Source organism: Rhinolophus sinicus, linkage group LG02 (assembly GCF_036562045.2).
Source record: "Rhinolophus sinicus isolate RSC01 linkage group LG02, ASM3656204v1, whole genome shotgun sequence".
In the NCBI taxonomy this organism is placed as follows: domain Eukaryota; kingdom Metazoa; phylum Chordata; class Mammalia; order Chiroptera; family Rhinolophidae; genus Rhinolophus; species Rhinolophus sinicus.
Genome location: NC_133752.1, coordinates 109,890,526 through 109,911,842, shown reverse-complemented (window position 1 = coordinate 109,911,842; position 21,317 = coordinate 109,890,526). Strand labels below are relative to the sequence as shown.

General features: G+C 44.4%; 1 protein-coding gene and 1 non-coding gene across 3 annotated transcripts in view; one reads left to right on the top strand and one right to left on the bottom strand.

Annotated features, from left to right (window-relative positions):
• Positions 1 to 19,388, top strand: part of CECR2 (CECR2 histone acetyl-lysine reader) — a 159,764-nt gene extending 140,376 nt beyond the window's left edge. The window contains exons 9-18 of one of the 2 annotated variants that reach the window (XM_019757226.2): positions 4,896 to 5,025; positions 5,454 to 5,491; positions 5,573 to 5,664; positions 5,863 to 5,989; positions 6,706 to 7,010; positions 7,948 to 8,073; positions 8,260 to 9,097; positions 10,945 to 12,346; positions 13,500 to 13,611; positions 14,448 to 19,388. In XM_019757226.2, the coding sequence (XP_019612785.2) occupies positions 4,896 to 5,025; positions 5,454 to 5,491; positions 5,573 to 5,664; positions 5,863 to 5,989; positions 6,706 to 7,010; positions 7,948 to 8,073; positions 8,260 to 9,097; positions 10,945 to 12,346; positions 13,500 to 13,611; positions 14,448 to 14,453 (3,176 nt within the window). In that variant the 3' untranslated portion in view covers positions 14,454 to 19,388. Of the gene's footprint in view, positions 1 to 4,895; positions 5,026 to 5,453; positions 5,492 to 5,572; positions 5,665 to 5,862; positions 5,990 to 6,705; positions 7,095 to 7,947; positions 8,074 to 8,259; positions 9,098 to 10,944; positions 12,347 to 13,499; positions 13,612 to 14,447 lie in introns of both variants that reach the window. The other variant, XM_019757225.2, reaches the window with a different exon arrangement.
• On the bottom strand, positions 7,399 to 7,501 carry LOC141570235 (U6 spliceosomal RNA). Its single transcript, XR_012494246.1, has one exon. It is a non-coding gene; the product is annotated as a U6 spliceosomal RNA (small nuclear RNA).
• Positions 19,389 to 21,317: the final 1,929 nt, after the last annotated feature.

The window sequence follows — 21,317 nt, the reverse complement described above, 5'->3', positions numbered from 1 at the left end:
TTTGGTTAATCTAATCGTTCAGTGTCCAGTTGTGAAAAAAAAACTACATGGGTCTTTGGTTAAATGGAGTTAGAAAAATAAAAGTGTTAAAAGGACATTTTGAGTTAGCAACCCTAAAGCAAGGGAAACAAAGGGAAGAGTAGGTTGGAATTGTCAGAACCTGGAAATTGAGGAGGGACTCTGCAGAACTGGGCCTCAGACCTGGGAATATGGGGCTGCCAGTACCTCCAAAGAGAGACAGCAGGCCTGTGCTGGGGCTGGAAAGAACCTGGTTATCGGAGCCCACTGCATCCCCCCAGATGAAGACTGGTAGTGCTGCCACGGTGTTGAACAGCTGACAGCAAGCAAACGAGGACAGAAATCCCTTCTCCCCTCATCCTGCCTCTTGCTCTCCTGGTATCCCTTTCTAACAGAATCTGTAAAGCCGGCAGAAAATGGATGGATTTGGAGCTGACAGAAATAGCTTAATAATGGACTTGGGTGGGGTATAGCATGAAAGATCCAATATGTGTCTACTGTAAGTTCTAAAATGGAAAGAATTGAGAGAAAATAATCACACATAATGGTTGAGAATTTTCTTGATTAGATGAAAAACAAATCCTCACATTTAGAAAGCAAGAACAGATGTAAACTGGAAGAAATAAATTACATAGAGACACATGGCACTGAATTACAAAACATATGGCTACCGAATTTTAAATAACCGGTTTGGAAAAGACATTTCCTTAGAGGATGTTCTTTAACAGTGATAGCAGACTTCTCAGAAGCAACAGTAGGATTCAGGAGAAAATGGAATTGGATTCCATATTAGTTTCCTAGGGCTGCCATAACAAATGACCAAAACTAGGTGAAATTTCCTCACTGTTCTGGACACTCGAAACCTGAAATCTAGATGTTGACAAGGCCACACTCTCCAAAGGCTTGAGGGCAGTTCCTACCTAGCATCCCTTGGATAGTGGCAATCTCTGAAAACTTAGAATAGAAGTCAGCTTCCTTAATCAATATCTACAAGAAAAATCTAAGTAGACATGCGATTTAATGGGGAGACATAAGAACTACTCCCTTTCAGAGTTCAGAAGAAAGCAAGGATTTCCTCTCGTTGCTTCTGTTCCACATTGTATTGTTTTATAAGCCTTTCTTATATAGAAAGGAAAAAAATGTATGTGTATATATGTATATATATTTAGAGAATGTATGATTTACAACTCCAAGAAACAGTCAAGAAAGCATTATAGCTAATAAAAATTAAGCCAGGTAGCTGGATTCATTATCGTCTTCCAAATATCAACATGAATAATTTTTTAAAACACAGCATGATCCAGTAGCAAGGAGAATTTCCAACATTCAGATGGTGGTCTCTAAACATAATTTCCCTCCAGAGGAACCAAGACTCTTTGGAGAAATGACTGATTGCAGTACTATGGCAGTGAAAGTACTCAGACTGTTTTATAACAGAAAGCAAGGAAGCATCCAAGACTCCTGGAAGTTCTATCCAAAAATACAGAAGCCAACTGGAAGTGACTCTCACTGGCCAAAATAGGACATTTTAAGCATTGAAAAAACAACACAAAAAAAAAACCTCAATAGGTTTCAAAAAAAATCAAATAAGTACAAAAATTGATGAGCTCATGATAGTATGTTTTAAAAGTCAGTGATCACCTTAGGAATGTAATGGGATAACTTGCTATTCTAAAAATTGGTAAGATAGAAGAAAAGAATCCTCTTTACAGACAGTATTTCAGAATATGCAAATAACTGATGAAAAGAATTTGGTTACTGAATGTAGCAGGAATAATATAATTAGCATAACAAGTGATGAAAAAGTGGATCTAGGCAAAGCTTTCCTCAACCAAGGGAGACTTAATTAACCCCTAATGCCCTAAAGTAGAGATCTGCTAACTTCTGTAAAGGGCCAGATAATAAATATTTTAGACTCAGAGGCTATACAGGGTTGTGCTCCCATAAAACTTTATTATTACAAAAGCAGTTGGCTAGTTGCCCTTCATGCTGTAGTTGGCCGTTTGGCAAATCCGTGCCCTATAGCATCCATTGCATGCAATGAATTAACTTCTCTCCTATGCATCTTTAGAGGTATACCTTGAAATTACTGAGAAAATAGTCACACAAATAATGTTCTCTGCAGCTTAATTTTGTCTTGGAAATCTGGTTAATCCTTAGGTGAAAGAAACTTAGCATCACAAAAAGATAGATAACCAAATAACTGTCTCCTAATGTGATAAAAAAGAAAGTGCACAGCATCATCTGTGAAATAATATTGCCAGAACATCAAACTGTTTGTCTGATCAAAGCCTCTGGATAGAACAGCCAGTTTTACAGGAAATTCAAGTGGTAGAAGAACACATCAATGCCACTGTGAGGATGCTATCAGCTAAATCCTAATGCGGGAAATTCTGCACACACAAAATGATCAAGTTTCTCCAACAAAGAAATCGGAGGGGATGCTATTAGAAATTCAACTAGATGTAAGAGACATATCAACCACGTACAGTATATGGACCTTTTTGGATTTGATTTGAACAAACCAACTTTTTGAAAAAGTATTGAACATGTGGGAAAGTTTGACCCTGACTCAGTATTTGCTAATAAATCATTTTATGTTCCTAAAATTCATTCAGAAGAGCAGAAGACAAGCTATAGCTAAGGTAATTTCCAAAAAGAACATGGTAGGCAAGCTCATCCTACCAGATAACAAAATAAAAGCTATTGTGAGTGAGATCATGGTGTTGCCATAGAGACAGATGATGAGAACAGTAAACTAGAATGCCCTGAGACAGACCCTGGGGGGCATGTGGGTTCTCCAGTATTGGTACCAGTACAACTGCTTACTGATGGAGGGAAATGATACCTCTTCACAAATAAGTTCTAGATAGACTAAATGCCAAAACCTTTTTGAAGAAAATATAAGTGAATATCATAAATATCGAGATAAAAGAATTTTTAAGTACAAAGAGTTCAAACTATAAGGGGAAAGAGATGGATAAATTTGACTACGTTAATTGTTGAAAAACAATATGGCAGAAACACCTTAAACAAATTGAACAGACAAACCATAGAGTAGAAAAAGATAATTTTAACATGTAATCAACAAACATTCAAAGCACTTCTCCAAATCGTTAAGAAATCCAAAGCCCACAAGGAAAAAAGGCAAAGTATGTGTAACAGGAAATTCACAGAAGAGGATGCTAAATGGCCAATAAACTGAAAATCTGTTTATTATCACTCCAGTCAGAAAAATGAAAATGGAATCATCAGAATTACATGTCATACCCATCCATTAGGCAAAATGCTAATGTTTTATCAGTCCAAGTGAGAGGGAGGTGACGAAATTCATTATTGAAAGAATAGCTATAGCCCTTTGGGAAAGACTTTGATGATGTCTCATGAAGTTAACATACATGTACTCCTCTGTCTGGCAAGTCCACTGCTGGGTTTGTATCCTAGAGGTCTTTCACACCTGTACACAAAGAAACATGCTAAAAGAGTGGTCTTAATGTTTACAAAATGTAAAAATTTACAGTCAACAAGAAAATGGATTATTAAGCTGTGAAATACTGTATTAAAGTTAAGGGGGAAGTGTTAAGCTTTGACAGTTTGGTAGACACATGGGTATTTAATTATACTTTTCTTTAAGCTTGAAGTGGTTCTCTTTAAAAAAAATTGAGGGGTGACCGGATGGCTCAGTTGGTTAGAGCAGAGCTCTTAACAATAAGGTTGTTGGTTCAATTCCTGCATGGGATGGTGGGCTGCTCCCCCTGCAGCAACTAAGATTGAAAATGGCGACTTGGAGCTGGACTTGGAGCTGATCTGCGCCCTCCACAACTAGATTGAAGGACCATGACTTGACTTGGAGCTGATGGGCCCTGGAGAAACACACTGTTCCCTAATATTCCCCAATTTAAAAAAATTTTTTTTTAAAGTTGTTAACCGCTGAGTGCCTTTGATTAATTAAAGCAGGTATAGATTACTCTAAATTTATAAATGAAAATAATGTACAACAGAAACACAGATCCAAGGGAACTTGATGGGGCAAACACTGCAGAATCATGCTCTTAGCAGTGGAAGAAGACATGGGCCTATCCCTTGGAAGGAAACAAGCTCTGTCCTGGCCTCTCCCGTCCATTTTTGTGTCTTGCTATCTGACAGTGTTCTTCACCTCCCTGCCTTTTATCTACTCCTGACCTTCCTGTTCCCTACTGGCAGTGAGGTTCATCAGGGTAGTAGTGGAATGGCTGGTGAGTTTCTCATGGGTGTGACTGTGAGCCAGAAAGAAATCATCCCTGCCTTCCAGCTCCTCGCCAATTCCAGCTGGCATCTTTCCCTTGTTCCTAGCTACTGGCTTGGTAGAGGCTGGCTGCAGTGTGGGGGTGGGTGGAGAGCAAAGACGGTGGATATGTGTGGGTGCCTTTTTTTGTAAATGCCAAACCCGGCGAGCTTGGATGTGCTGTAAAATTCTGTGTTTGCAGGGAGAGAGTTTGGTCCTAAAAATGTATGTTGCTTTTTTGAAAGAGAAAGATAGGAAAGGCCTCCCGTAGTCAAAAAAGGATATTTCTCATTCACTTTTCTGTTGTTTTCTTTTTTCTGCAAATTCCATTTTTCTTCAACCTTGCTCTTTCCCGTCCCCTATCTGTTTACCTGCCCTACCACCCGTATCCCCCAACTTGAACTCAGTGTGACTAAGGGGAAACAATTCTACTGTTTCTATTTTTCACAAAGCATTCCATCCATAGAGGCATCCTACTTACTCAAAAGAGGATGGCGAAGGAAGCACAAGGAATTTCAAGATGTTACTTTCTTCTCTCACAATGAGTAAGGACATTTAATCAAGTAGAGACTACCTAACTCACTTGTTCCATAATGCTTTGTATTCATTGTAGATCGAGCTAAGAGGAGAAAGCTCAGGGAAGAAAGGGCATGGCTGCTGGCCCAAGGGAAGGAGCTACCCCCAGAACTTTCCCATCTGGACCCGAATTCCCCCGTGAGGGAAGAAAAAAAGACTAAAGACCTGTGAGTATTCCGTGATACTAACAGTAGCAAACTGTCGCATTTATTACGCCTTTAAGTATTGTGCTACTAGCAGGCACTTTCTCATTTCATCCTTAAAACAACCTTGTATGGTAGGTAATATTCAGTATTCATGAGCTTTTCATTCTACTATATGTTATTTTGGATTATTACTTCTACCACAAAAATATTCATCAGAGTAAAATAAAACCTGGGAAAGAATGTGCTATTAACTAACATTACAAGATCATAAATTGAGTTCTTGATCATCTAAGCCATCCCATCCCCATCATTTTATAGATGAGAAAAATAATGTTCCCTTTTTTGCTAAAGTGCGCTAACCCTCTTTTTCATAATTATTTTTTGAAGTGTTCTCAGTGTTATAGACATCAAAATTACTCTTAATTTCTTACTTTTTGTGTGATTTACAGCTTTGAGTTGGACGATGATTTCACTGCCATGTATAAAGGTCAGTTTCCATTCTCAATATTTTGTTTCTGATGGAAGTATTCTAAAGTGAATGTGTTAAACTCTCTTCTCTGGCTCTCAGTTCTAGATGTGGTGAAGGCTCATAAGGACTCCTGGCCCTTTTTGGAACCTGTGGATGAATCGTATGCCCCAAACTACTACCAGATTATTAAGGTAGTTATACCTACCGTGCAGTTACACCTGCCATGGCTTCATTCTCTCTTGCTTTTTGTTGTTGTTTTTTGTTTTGTGTAAGTTCATCTCTTGTCCTTGAGAGTCAGTGTTACTGGATGTACAGCAGGCTTTTGAGCAGCTCAGAAAGCGTGATCCCTTTGCTCCTAGCACATTGTAATTAAGTGTATCCTGTTTTAGGTGCCCATGGATATTTCCAGCATGGAGAAGAAATTAAATGGAGGTTTGTACTGCACCAAGGAGGAATTTGTAAATGACATGAAGACTATGTTCAGGAATTGTCGAAAGTATAATGGGGAAAGTAGTGGTAAGTAGGAGGGTTTTGTTCTGGATGCACATTGGCAGTACCATTTTAACCAAGAATAAAATGCCTTCTCTTTAAGAAATACATGTTCGAGTGGTTCAGACCTTTCTTCAGGACTATGAAAAGGATGTGTATTAAAAGCAGTGGGGTTGTCCATTCTAACCGCTTACGCAGTATATGCCAGGAACTCTCTCCTGTCCCCCACACCAGGAGCGTGAAGCGTGTGGCCACCTGGCTCATGCTCTCTCATTATCCTACAGACCAGTCTGGGACCAGTCTGTACTGTGCCACCTTAACACAGCTAACCACTGACAAGACTGAGCTAGACAGGGCTGATTCTTAGGTCACCTTGAGAAGCATACCTGAGTAGCTCTCATAACAAAGCATACAAGTATATGGCTCCAGGTGGAGAAACTTGGAGTCATTGATGCATTAGCTTAGGATGCCTTAGTTTAACACCTAAGCAGATTCAGTGATAAATACTTCTGCAAGTAAATTAAATTTTTACTGGTTTAGAGTAATGGTCCCAACCTTACAGTCTGGAGCTTCTTAGGACAGAAACCACGTCTTCATCTTGTGTGCATAGCTCTACAACATAGTAAAAGTTGACTTAAACTTAAGAGTTCACCCCAGTAGCATCTTTTGTTTAGTAGTAGGAGAGTTGTCTTTTGTAGCCCATGAAAGCTATACTGGAGCTCAATCCTTGTATCTTCCTATAGAGTATACCAAGATGTCAGATAATTTAGAGAGGTGTTTCCATCGGGCGATGATGAAGCATTTTCCTGGTGAAGATGGAGACACAGATGAAGAATTTTGGGTCAGAGAGGATGAAAAGCGGGAGAAGAGACGGAATCGGGCTGGGCGAAGTGGTGGAAGCCATGTTTGGACTCGCTCCAGGGACTCTGAAGGGCCCGGCCGGAAACAGCAGCCCATGGAGAATGGAGGGAAGTCCTTGCCGCCTGCTCGCCGTGTTTCCTCTGCTGGGGATGACCAGAGCAGCAGCTCTGGGCAGCCGCCTCGGGAGGTGGGCACGTCGAACGGCAGAGGCCTTCCTCGTCCCCTGCATTATGGGGGGATGCCCAACCAGGCTCCCCTCTTAAACCCGGTGGTAAGGAATAGCTGACATTCTGCTGAGGTTTCTCCTACTTGGTGAATTCAAAGGAAAGGAAAGTCTTTTTAGGTGGCTTCTCTTCTGTAATAATGTTTCTGTATATGGATGATTTTTACCTCCCCTCATCTGCCCTTCCTTTATTCTTCCTTTACTTTATTTTCTTACTTATTAAACTTATTGGGGTGACAATGGTTAGTAAAATTACATAGATTTCAAGTGTACATTTCTATAATACGTCATCTCTGTATCGCATTGTGTGTTCACCACCCAGAGTCAGTGCTCCTTCCATTACCATATATTTAAAAATATGGAATGCTTCACAAATTTGCGTGTCATCCTTGCACAGGGGCCATGCTAGTCTTCTATCGTTCCAGTTTTAGTACCTGTGTTGCCCAAATAAGCACCTTCCTTTATTTTAAATCCTCCTTTCTCTCAGTCATTTGAATGACTCATTCTCATTGTGGGCAAAACGTGGGATACAAAAAAATCTCAGTCTTTTTATGTATAAAGCACAGAGATGCATACAACACAGAAGACATGCAGCATATCTGTGGTATTAAAAGTTCATGATGGGGGGCAATTAGGGGAAAAGACTGTCTCAGAAGGCTCTCGGCAGGAAGCGGGCAGTAACGGCAGGCAGCACCAGTTTGTCTCTCCTGGAGAGGGAGGTTGCTTTGGGGGTGGGAGTTAGTCCTGATCCAGGTGAGCCCAGGTGCCAGCAGCCCTCCCTTTCTTGGCACTCTGTGCTGAGTGTTAGTGGTCTGTGTACATTCCTTCAGCAAAGTCCTTATTTTCTTCCTGTCTGCTTTCTTTTCTTGCCTCTTCCTCGCCTCCGCTCGATACCGCACAGAGACCAGCAGTACCGGGCACATTTGGCCCTGTTCGAGGATCAGATCCTGCCAACTTATATGTGTCCTCTAGAGTCCCAGAGCCACAGCCCGGGGAGCCTGTACAGCATCAGCCTTTTGCCATGCAGGTAAGCAGCCTGCTCAGAAGGGGCAGGTACACAGGGCTCACAGGTAGTTTCAGAAATAGTCTATTTCCGGGTTACAGTTCATCATCTCCTAGTCTGTAGAGCCTGTTACTATAGACAGAGCACAGCACAAGGTAAACCTTCTGTGTGTCTGCTGAATGTTGCTGTCTTCTCTTCTCTTGTTGCCAGCCTCCAGTTGGAATGAACCACCAAGGACCCAGGCTAGGCACACCTGAAGAGAAGCAAGTGCGTGGGGGGCTGGCACACCTCCCTACCATGGGGTCACACCCTGGATCCTTGCCTCTTGGGCAGATGAGTGGCCCCAGTCAGGATGGAAATACATATCCCCCAACTCAATTTCAACCAGGATTTATTCCTCCCAGGCATGGAGGGGTTGCAGCCCGACCCCCAGACTTTCCTGAAAGCTCAGAAATTCCTCCCAGCCACATGTACCGATCCTACAAATACCTGAATCGAGTACACCCTGCTGTCTGGAATGGGAATCATGGTGCTGCAAACCCTGGATCCTTAGGGCCAGATGAGAAGCCCCCCATGGTACCAGGGCCATCTCACCAGCCTCGCACTGTTGGTCACATGATGGATTCCCGAATGATGAGACCACCTCTTCCCCCAAACCAGTGGACTGAACAATCAAGTTTTCTACCTCATGGAGTTCCTTCTTCAGGGTATATGCGAACACCCTCTAAATCTGGTGGACATCGGTTACAGCCACCTCTCGCACCAAGTCCTCTGTTTGGAGCTCCCCCCCAGGTGCTGCGAGGGGCGCAAGGCGGGGACTCCATGATGGACAGCCCGGAGATGATCGCCATGCAGCAGCTGTCATCCCGTGTGTGCCCGCCAGGTGTGCCTTACCACCCCCGACAGCCCACGCCCCACCATGTTCCTGGCCCTTTCCCACAGGTACCTCACTCGGCATCAGTTAGTGTGTCAGCCCCCAAGCCTGCCATGGGGAACGCAGGGAGGACACAGGATACCAGTGAAACACAAGAGCCTGAGAACGACCGAGGTAATTAACACCATCACTTTCATATGACATCTGGCCCTTGAAGCTGTTAATTCTTGAATAAGCTTTTTACACAGTATTAAACCAAATGTGAAATTGTTTCCAGCCTATTTTTCTTGATCTACTCTGGGTTCCAATCATGGTGGATATTGGTCCAAATATCCAGAAGGACTTGTGGTGATGGTAATCACTACTCAGATGTAGGACTTACTGTGCCAGGCATGCTCTGAGACTGTTGTCTCATTAATTCATTTAATTTTTTAAACGCGCCTTTGTGATAGCTACACTCACTTTATTAGCCAAGACACAAAGATACTTGATTATTTCCCCACATCTACTTAGTAAGTGCTGGAACTGAGATTTGAACCCAGACAGACTGGATCTAGCATCCATGTTCTTAACCCTGTCTCATCAAACTGCCTTCAAAATTTCCTGTCTTGAAAGTTACCATTATGAAATAAGTTTTCAGTATTTTACCTAAAGTCTAATATCCTTTTATTCCTTGGAAACATATCAATATCTACTAAGAATGAAGAACTATGAGATGTAGTAAATCTTGAAGGAATTCCTTAGAAATGCCATTTAAGAGAGTGAGCCTGCAACTGGAGAAGGATGAGAACCTGGGGGTGGTCAGTGCTTATTTCTAGGACAGATGTCTAGTGTGTATTGCTTGTAATTGTTCAGCACACGACTGAAGAAGAGAGATTGGAGTTTCATAGAAAGGAAGAAGATTCCACGTAGGCCTAGAACTGAAGCTTCTTAGAGTTTCTGTTGAGGAAAGGCCTAATTAATGAACACCAGCTCCAACAGAATTTTTTAATGCTAATTTCAAACGGTGTCTGAAATTTGAAGCTTTAGAAGAGAACAGTTCAACTGATGAAAAAATCTGTTTGTTAGTTGCCATGTTTTATGTTGACTGAATAATAAAAAGCGCAGGTTTTAATGTTCATTGTACAGCTGGCACCTTTAATCTTTATTTCATCAGCAGCCTGGGATCCTAGTGGATCTTTTACAAGTCGTCGTGAATCCTTAACCTTATCCTTAAGACTTAATACCAGAATTATATTTTGATCACATCTGGGCAATAACTCTATTCTACTAGAAAGATGATAATACAATAATAAGACCATATTTACGAATTGATATTATAGGTAAAGGATTAATTAATTAGTAAATTAATTTCATTGGGTTTACTACATTTCTCTAATACATTAAAGATGGCTTAGGTATCTTGTTTTCGAGACATTCAGACAAGATGAGTGTTTTCATTCTTTTAACAAATACTGGTTCCCCATTTTGTGCAGGGATCGAGGATATGGTGGGGAACAAAACAGAGTATCTGCTTCCGTGGATCTTATGTTCTAATGGTGCTCATGTCAGGGATCAGCCTTCCTGAGAGCCGTCGTGCCCTGGGCTGCTCGTTGTATCAGGGCTTAGAGCCTCCCAGCTTGGCCTGCAATTCTAGTGACAACCATGTCTGCCTGCTGTATTCTACATGGATCTACTGGAAGTTCAGGAGCCATGAATCACCTCACACGCTGTCACTAATCTGACGGTGACAGCACAAGAAAAGGGAGGCGAGGACATCTCCATTCTCTGGCAGACCTTAGGAGGAGGTGTAGAGGTACACGGCCTTGCCTCCTGGTCTGTGACAGGGAGTGTGCCAGGGCCTCAACGTTGTGACCCTTGTAGGGACTCTGAGATGTTCCACAGCTTGAATGGCCACACACCACCTCAACACTGACCTCCCTTATCTGGCATCTTACCATGTTCTTTTCATTCCCACCTCCGTCGGTATTGTCATTTCAACTCGTGAATTCTTACTTTGTTCTCCATTTTTCTTGCCGCAGATCTCTTGCCTGGGCTTGAGGAGAAGCCACCAAGCATTGGTGCTTCGGAGGGGGTGTACCTCAAGCAACTACCTCACCCTGCGCCTCCCCTGCACACCAACTGTGCCAGGCAGAGCTCACCACAAGAAAGGGAAGCCGAGGATTCCTCAGCCTCTGGAGACAAGTGTCAGGCAGCACAGGGCAAGAACAGCTGGCCCTCAGAGAGCAGCTACAGCAGCCCTACAGCCCAGGGCTGTGTGAGAGACCTCTCCACTCTGGCACATAGGGGCGCTCTGCCTGAAAATGGGGTGATTGTTGACGCACCCACTTGTGGATCAGAGGGGAAAGGCCTTGGTGGTAGTGGTTCAGAAAAACCACTCTGCCCCAGAGGCAAAGTGTTGCAGGGAAGTGTGCCGTGTACAGGACAGAACCCGGCTATGCCTCCTAACGCAGACCCCAGTTTGATGGGTGGCGCTGTCAGCCAGTTTCCTCCCTTGTACATGCCTGGCCTGGAATACCCCAATTCAGCTGCACATTACCACATCGGCCCCGCCCTGCAAGGCGTGGCCCCTATGATGGGGGGTAAGCCCTCAGGATCCCATCCTCAGCATTTTTCCCCTCGGAGCTTTCATTCTAACAATCCTCATTCTGGAGTCTTTCCCCGGTACCGCCCTCCCCAAGGAATGAGGTATTCCTACCAGCCGTCACCTCAGCCTTCCTACCATCACTATCAGCGAACTCCTTATTATGCATGTCCACAGGGCTTTTCTGACTGGCAGAGACATCTCCATCCCCCGGGAAGCCCAGGTGGGCCCCCGCTGAGTCAGCCTCCTCCTCCAAGGTCCCTCTTCTCAGATAAGAGCACCATGGCTAACCTACAAGGCTGTGAGACACTGAATGCTGCCTTAACTTCCCCAACTCGAATGGATGCAGTGGCTGCTAAGGTCGTCACAGCTGACGGGCAGAATCCTGGTCCAGAAGAAGAAAAGCTAGATGAATCTGTGGAGAGGCCAGAGAGTCCCAAAGAATTTTTAGACCTGGACAACCATAATGCAGCTACCAAGCAACAGAGTTCGTTGTCAGCCAACGACTATCTTTATGGAACTCCTCCGCCACCTCTGAGTTCAGGGATGGGCTTTGGTTCATCTGCTTTCCCACCTCATGGTGTGATGCTTCCAGCAGGGCCTCCTTACACACCTCAGCGGCCGGCCAGTCATTTCCAGCCCAGGGCGTACCCTTCCCCTGTGCCAGCTCACCCACCGCACCATCCAGTGGCTGCCCAGCCCAATGGCCTCTCTCAGGAGGGCCCCGTGTACCGCTGCCAGGAAGAGGGCCTGGGTCACTTTCAGGCTGTAATGATGGAACACATCGGCACTGGAAGTGGAATAAGGGGACCTTTTCATGAAATGTACAGACCATCAGGGTAAGAGTACATCCGATTATTTTTTTTCCTGGAAAAAAAAAGAGTTGATGTTAGTTTTAAAATGAAAAATGGCCTTAGGAATGAAGATAAACTGTAGTGGTCTAGACCAAGAAAAGCATGTCAATCATTGATATGGGACACTTGGTGGAAATGTATTAGTCTTGGAGTTTGATCTTTGGCATTTTTTTCCCTCATGAAAATGAATTGGCATTTAAATGACTGTTGAGTTCGATTTTGATATTGGAAACGTGATAGCCACAGTGTGTGAACTGTAGGCAGGGGCTTCAGCATAGACACTGGCCAAGGTGAAACAGGACCCTCAGACTCGGCATGGGGGAGCATATTCACGTTTATTCCTCATCTCTCAAAGTCATGCAGCCGACTCATACAACCCGTACCATCCCATTTAGAACCAGTGTGCGTGCCCTCCCCAGTGCCAACCCCAGACAGCCTCACTCAGACTCGCTCCCCCATTTAACACTGCCATATTTGTTTTCTACCTCTTTAGGTATGTTGATATCTTTTCTTTGCATTTTCTCAAATCATTGGAAAGTAAGTTGGAGATATCATGACCTTTTGTCCCTAAATACTTAAAAACATGTATCTCCTAAGAATAAGGACATTCTCCTGGAGCACAATCTCAAACTATTATCACACCCAAGGAAAAGGGTGTCTAGTAAAAAGCCCTAATTTCTCCACTTTTGCCCAAAATGTCCTTCATAGCTGTGTTTCTTTGTTTTATTTTGATTTTTTTTCCCCATCCAGGATCTAGTCAAGATTCATGTATTCGGTTGTTGTATTTAGTCTCTTAATGTACAACATTCAACCCATCATTGTATTGTTTTCTTTTGTTTTTCAAAGAGTCCAGGCCAGTTCTCATGTAATTTGCCACATTCTGGATTCTTCTCCTTGTTTCCTCATGTTTAGAGTCAGGTTAAACGCTTTGCCGAGGAACACTGAACAGGTGGTATCGTGTATTTACTGCCTCATAGCTGGAGGCCGCTGCTAGTTTTGTTCCAGTGTTGAGGATGCCAGGTTTGATCACCAGATAATGAAGGCAGCATCTGCCTGAGATTTTCCTGATGGGAGCATCTTTCTTACTTTCTGGTTAATAAGCCCTCACTGACGGTTCACTTCCTCTCTCGTGCTCTAGGGTGCAAGTCCATCCGGCCCAGTCACAGTCCTCCTTCCCAAAGACCCCAGCACCAGCAGTGTCGCAGGAAGAGCTGCCGCCACATAAGCCCCCCACACTTCCTCTTGATCAGGTAAGAATTGCCAAACATTAGAGCTCTTGTTCCTCCCGGTGGAAGGAAGGAAGGACGCAGCCCCGATGCATGGTTGGGAAGCCATGTACACCGAGGCCCAGTGGTGGGTCAGCGCCCTGGGCCCCTTCCTGAGTCCCTCGCCGGTCAGCTGCACGTGACTTCACTGCCGTCCCACAGTCTTCGGAGGTGTCCTGTTAATGCAGGAACTTCTCCTGGAAGGAGCTTCGTGTCTTACAGGCAGGCAGGGAAAGGGCCACTAAGGCTCTGTGCTCCCAGCTGACTCAGCAATGGACAGTCAAGAGAAGAAGGCCTCTAGAAGTAGCTTCTTGACCATTTCCACGTGTTCCTTTTTCCTGTTCTTAGGGAAACCCACGGTGTGGGATTATTTAAACCTCATTTTTCAAAACTGGCTACCAGCATCTTATTTTGATACAGTCCTTTGTCTGTTTTATTCTTCCAACCTGTTTCATTTTAGAGGAACTAGGCCATCAGTTTTTACATAACAGTAGATGCCTTCGAGGGCTGTGTCTGTGCCGGCGCTGTGCTACGAGTGTCAGCGTGCAGTGCCGTTTTAGTCTCTTCCTCCCGCTGTGTGGAGTCCCTGTCCACAGCCGTGTTTCCGTTCCCTGCGGTGCAGGAGTCCGACGGCTGCTGAGCGGTAGGCGGGTCCTGGCTGGACAGCTCGCCCTCTGGAAGTAACCTGTGGCCGAGAGACAGAATCAGGACCTATTCCCAGATGAGAGCAAACATGGACAGCTCTTCAGCTTATGTAATTTTTGTCACTGTTAACACAAATGTGAATTTTATTTAAATCATCCTTGTTTTGGTTTTCTCAGAGCTAGTCCAAGGAAGAAGTGACCCCCCCCCCGCAAGGAAGCAGATAGCTGCCCATGAAGCCTGGAACGTGAGCATCTGGGGGAACGATGTCGCCCATCTGTCTTCCTACCCCGCTGGGCCCCTCAGTGCACCATTTCATGCCATGAGGAGCTGGAGCCATCCCGAAGCCCCCGAGGCTCACTCCTCAGAGAACTAACACAGTTTGCAGGGTCCTGGGTCAGCAACTTTTGCATGGCTGATAATCAAGAAGAAATGAATTGGGATTAGTAATGGCTTTTCCAAGTCCTGAGACTCTTGTTCAGGGAAGAATCATCTAGAACTTGGGGGAGGGACATACGTAAGAACGGAATGGTGCGTGTAAACTTTCATGAGCAGCTAAACTCAGGTATATATTTGGGGAAGGGACTACTCGTAGTATTAACTGTGTTTGGAGCTGGGTCCAGTTTACAGAATTTTCATGTTGCCTTTTAAAATAATTTCTGTTGTTGGTGGTGAATGTATTGTACATAAACTGGGTGGGGTGGGTGGGGATCCAGAAGAAATGGCAGTCCTAACTGTGGTGGGCGCACAGCACTAGAGTGATCCTATCTGTTTACAATCACGTCACACTGAATGCTTTGGGGAGCTGGAGAAGAGGGTAGGAAAGGTTTACTCTTGTAATATGTCACTGTGTGTCCTCAGCGGCCGGCTGACCTTTAAGAGTTAAAGGGCTCCTTTCCAATCAGCCCAAGAGAGTGCCGTCACCCTGCCCCCCAACCACTGAGTTTTTAGTTTCTTAGTTCAGAGGCAGAGTGTTCTCACAGCCTTCCAGAAGCTTTAGCCCAGAAGACAGGCTGCCCTCTCAACTGGTGGCTCACACCCTGAGCTGAGAGAGCAGTGCCCTTCCTGATTTGCCACCAGCCCTACCAGATAGTTGTAAACCAGTATCAGGAATTGGGATCATTAAGGTGTTTTGCTTATTAGATAAAATGAAGTCCCCGATCCAAACCTGTGGGACTGTGCCCTGGAAGGTGTCACACAGAGCTTTCTGGCACGAATCACATTTTGTGGCAGCGACTACTCAGGTGTGTATATGTTAGTATCAATAAAGAAATTGCACAGTTTTGAATAGGAAAGATGTATTCTATAGATTTACAATTTGAATTTAGGGATATTTCAGTATATATAGTTTTTATTCATTTTAAGTGAATCATAGTAAAATAAGTCATGGTGATTTAAAATAGCTATCAAAGACACGTTCTTGGGAATCATTTGTTGTATATGTGATAGGAAACAATTTTACAGTATTAAATTACTTTTATTACAGTTGTAGAAGTGAATTACACTGGATTCTCCCTGTTTAGCATTCTGTACTTGATTATAGCTGAGATACCACCAAAGTTAGGACTGATATGAATATTCCCACAAAGAAAGAAAAAAAAAAAACCTAAGGAAAATGCCCTGAAATTACAGGTTTTTGTGAAAAATAGCATATTTTTAAGCATGCCTTTGGGATAGTAGAAAAGCTACCGTGATATATTAATCTGCCCCAGTTACAAATTCAGCTGTGTGAGGGTCCAGGAGAACCTTTCCCTCTAATTCCAGCATCCTTGGTGAAATGTGGAACTGTCATGTTTCAAGTTTGCTAAACAGGCTCTATCAGTAGGAAAAGAAACAAGTTGGAAACATTCATGTTACACAAATGGACCCCAAGACACCAGCTCCAGTATAGAGGAAATTCATGCATGAAAGTGAGTGCTTGCTGACCTAGCAGTGTGGCTCACGGCTCAGGCAGGACTGAGAATCAGGTAGGGGACACAGATACCTCTTAAGAAACGATGCACAACAATGTGAATTTTTCTCTAACAGACTTTAATTTTAAATTTGGTGTGCTTTTAAGTGAGTTTTGAGGCTCTGTTCTCATTTGATCCTGATTCTTGTTAGAAACCTATTGTGGGCATAATGTGGTTTAGAAGAGAGACTTGACGTTTTCCTTGCAGGAGGAAGACGTTAGGCTTATGGACGGCTCCTGGTCAGCCCTTGTGCTAGCTGATGGGAGCCAGCTGGTGGGAGCTAGTGTGCTGGGAGCATTGCTACTTGTGCTTCTGTTTGTGCAGAGCAAGGGGAAGGAAAAGACTGGCTGGTCTTCACAGCTAGTTTGGGCCTGGCTAGACCTGGGGTAGGTCCAATGCGTTCTGCCACTGACACCTTTTTCTTTTCACATTAAAGCTGCTTTGAGTGAGAGACCTCTGTCCTCCCTGAACTGGAGCACAGTGACTGTTGGGCCTCCTGCCCTGGTGCTAACGCCGTGGGGTTGCTTGGTGTTGGCGCCCCTGGGATATGGGTAGGAGAGGGCCAGGGTGCTCCCTCTCCTCCCGTCTGGTGGCGTTTGAGCGGCTGTGTGCACACTGCTCCCAGTGACCCCCGTACTCCTCACTTTCCCAGCCCCTTAGCCCTGTTCCCTGTAGTCAGAGAGAAGCTGTGAACCATATAGGAAGAAATCAGTCCATTCTTTTATCCTTAATCTCCCTTCTTGGTATGTAGACAGGTGAGAAAATAATTAAGGAGGGAAATGGGAAATTGAACTACTGTATTATATTGTGACACTGTGAACAAGGGTAACAGAAAACTTGCCGGCCTTGTTGCATCCCATGGGGAAACTTGGTCATGTGTTGCAGGTACCAGTGCCCTGTCCCTGTCTGGTATACCCAGAGCTCCTGCTGGGGCACATCTGCTAGAGCAGGCAGAAGCTGCAGGAATGCAGGGCGCAGTGGTGTGCTGGGTGCTGCTCAGCCCCTCAGCCTCAAGCAGGCCTGGCCTTCCCTGCTTTCTCGCCTCTCCTTTCTCCTAGCACTCTCTCCAAGTGTCTTAAGCTGATACCTTTGCCGTCTCTGTTCGAGAGCGATGGTTATGTGGTGTACTGTAACTAGGCAGTGGTGTGTGAGGAAACCCTAAGATCTACGCTCAGGCCAGAAGGATTTGCACACTGGACCACTGCAGCCTTGTCACAGAGCCGCTCTCAGTGGGTGCCAGGGAGACGGCCGTGCTCCACGGATAATGAGAAGTGGTCTCACACCTATTTGATTTTACATTAATGGCCAACCTTTATTAGAGTTGTCATAAGTTAGAAGATCTTTCTTTCAAGACCCAAGAGAAATAAAAGATCCAGAAAGAAAAAGAGCCTTATGTAAGGTTTCCGGTTTGGGTTTTTCGTCCGTCAGAGTCTGTTTAAAAAGCAGCTATTGCCTAAAGTTTATTATGGTAGATACATGTGGAGAATAAATAAGGACAAAATATGCAGATTTGTATTCACATAACTCTTTCCATCACACTATTAAAAAATTCAAGCTACTCCATCTGTTCTTAATCGGGGCAGCTCAGTTCTTCCGATGAGCGTATTAACAGGTGTTTGCTCAGTGCGTCTGTCAGCAGCTCTCAGAAGGCAAACTGTTCCGTGCTCATCTTAAGTTTTACAGTTATTGGAAATCTTAAACCTTGTAGTTTGTGCCCCTGAGCTCCGTCAGACCTCAGCTTGAAGCCCAGGGACCTTGGAAGTACTTACCCTGAGTACCCATTAGGTGTCATGATCGCGTGGTATTTATCTCCTGTGTGGTTATTTATGCTAATCGCTACTGGAGTCAAAGCATGATGAATGCTGTCCAAAACACAGAATCCCAGTGCTGCGGTCATCACAGATAGCAGAACCAAGTTTGCACTTGGTTGAACTTTTCCTTACCTTTTTTTTTAATGGTTGTTCAAATATACATAATGTACCGCTCTTAAGACCTAATTTGAAACTTCACAGGCAGTCGTAACCCCACAGCCCCAGGCAGTGATAACTCCCTAGTGTCAGAATCCTGACATGCCTTCAGAGAAACTGCTGTCAAGGAAATGAAAGGCTTCAAGTTTTCTAGCATTCTTGTGCCCCCTTTGTGCCTGTCAGTCAGTTCACCCCCCACCAGATTCTGCATGGATCCCCACTGCGGAAGTTGGTTCCGTGTGCGTGAAAGTCAAAAACGTAAAACACTGGGGCTTTCTGGGACACAGTGTCCCTGGGCACAGCACTCTGCTCAGCACCCCAGTGAGGCACTTGGAATTTCGGTTGAGCCTGCAGAGGCTTTTCCTCCTGGGCTCACATCATCGTCTGGGAACTAAGACTGTGGTTGAGACTTGCTGTGGGAGATGAAAGCAGGCCCCCTTTTTCTTTCTTGGTGGGTTGGACTCTGTACCGTGCAGCCTTAGGACACTGAGCCAAGTACTGCTTGCCTTTTGGGAAGACAGGACTTACCACTTATGTCTGCGTTTCATTTCTCATATGAAGCTGTGCACACGCTTTATCTCCAAGCGGGGTATTTTTCCCTCTCTGCTTTGTAGGCCTTTGCTAAACAGACGTCTGGAGGGACTGTCTCCCGGCTAGCCTCTTTCTCATTCTGCACCAGGGGACTCACTGAGTCTTTCTGTGGAAATGCCTGATGACCAACTAATTGTCCTGCATGTGTTTTTGAAAAGGGTCGGGTAGGATGGGGTTTGAAATGGGTGTGGTTAGTGAGTAAGTTACTGGAATACTGACCCCCGTTCAGATTCTAGGTCCCCTTCTTTCCTAGTGGGGCGCGGGCACCTTCCCTCTTGCCTCGCACACAGCTCCTGAGGGCCCAGGCCAGCATCCACCAGCCTGTGGCACATGGGATCAGGGATTCTTCGCTCCTGCTGCAAAAGCTGTGTGAGCTTTCCTGGCCAGTACTGGAAAAGGGAATGCTATTTATTTTTATATTGTGTATGTTTTGTCGTGGTCTGCTGAGTCCCTGTTTCACTGAGAGCGACGCTTACCTCAATACTTAGTTCCATATTGTGTGTTGGATAATTTTTTAAAAGAACTTTTTAAAAAGCTTTTGATCCTTGGAGGTCTGTAGATTTATTTCCATATGAACTGGTTATTTTGTATAAAGTACGTTCTTAAAATAGCAAGGCTCTGATATGTGTGAGTTGTGTGTGTCCGTGTGTCACTTTTATCATCAGGGCGAACTCCCGTCAGGACAGGTTTGAACTGGGCCCCAGTGCCATTACCTAAGAAATGTCATCCCCTCCCACCCTCACTCAGTCAAGGTGGGTGGTGTTGGGGTGGGTGGGTGGTGTTGGGGTGGGTGGGCGGGGGGGAGCACTGGGCCCTGTGCAGTGGGTGACAGTGGTGTGTGCTCTGTAGAGGACTGCAGAACGCTAATAAAGCTAACTGCTGTTCTCCACAGTGTTAGAGATGAAACCTTCTTGCCTCATTCATCCAGCCCCACACCACCCACACAGCCCCAGCTCTCAGTACACCGTCTTAAACACGCCTGTAATACACGCATTTGGATCTCCTCCCAAACTCTAGGGTGGACTGGGGCCTGGTTGATAAAGAGTACAGTTGAAAATGGGAGAGCAGTTGGGCAGCTCCAACCTGGAGCCATCCATGTGTTACACGTAGCCAGAAGTGGTAGCTACAAAAATAAGCAGATACTTTTCTACCTGCTTATTCTAGTTATTTTTTATTTCCAGTGAGCATTTTAGTTTGGTGGAGGAAGCGAATAGATTAAAAGTAGCCATGTTATTATCAGGTAGCTCGTGTTCAGGCACCAAAATTCCTGGCCTGATTTAGTCTTTAGTAATTCACCTTTAAAGTAGTTATATTCAATAAAAATTGTACCACACATAGTACCAATTTCCAAATCTGTTGTTCTCTCTGGCCTAGCGTTTTCTAGGGCAATGACAGATATTTCCGTCTTGGCCTCCAATTGTTTGCTGTCAAATTATCCCCATTATTATTATTTGCTAACATAGCTTTGAGACTTCCATCCTGTTGCTGTTTTAAAATAGCGCTCACAGTTCATTCCTATAAAAAGCATTTTTCCTATAAAATATTATGTCGATTACATTTTCTAGTTTAGTAATTGCATTTCATTTCCATATAATTTTGAAGCAAAACAGAAAATGAAAATCAGTAGTTACGCCCCAGATTTGACGTGCGGGTCAGATTATGTAACGTGACTCAGTGCCTCCCCTTGTGACGCAAGGTGGGTGGGACACTCCTCGGGCCTGACCCTTTGCTGTCGCGGCAGCTGTGATACCGGCATAGTTGGCATTGGTTCCACTCCCTGCGCTATTGGTATCTCCCTTACAATATATGGAAATTTTGATTTCTGACTTTGGGATTCTCAACTGAAACTCCTCCTACTGTGACATGAATTCCTTACCAAAAGCCAAAACTTTCTGACGGTTTTAGCTAATGGTAAAGTTTAACTTTATTTTTTAATAGGAATTGAGCTCTTAGTTGAGTGCCAGGTTATTGCCAGATTTATCTCCTTGGGACCAAACAAAGTGTCTTCCACTGGTCAACTCTGTTTCAAAATGTGATATGGTAGGCAGTGTTAATCTAGCTCTATTTTTGGAATTATGTACACTTATTAAGCCCCAAGGATGACACAAAAATTACCTACTCAGTGAGCTCCCTTTAAATTGGAGCATGGAAAAGCTAGTAGGGGCAAGCTTTAGGGCAAGGGAGGAAGCCATAAATTGCTGGTGGGTGTTAGTCTCAAAATTCTGATGGAACTTGACATTTGGAAGCATCCAAAGATGCTTCTCTTTGAAACATTAATGTCTTTTGTCTCTAATCCATGTCACGGGAAGTAAAGGTCTTTATAAACAAGTAGCCCCCCCAGGGTCTCGGTTTTGCCATAATCTGCACTCTCTCTCTCAGAATGCCATTAACAGAACTGAGAAGGTGATCCAGAGTTGGTGCTTTTGGAGGCCGACTTTCACCCTGAAATCTCACTGGAGAAGTGAATGGCCTGTGTCATTAAACTGTTAGGCAAGAGTTGCCTTTAAAGTAATGTCACTGGCCTTTCCTCCTGTGAGTC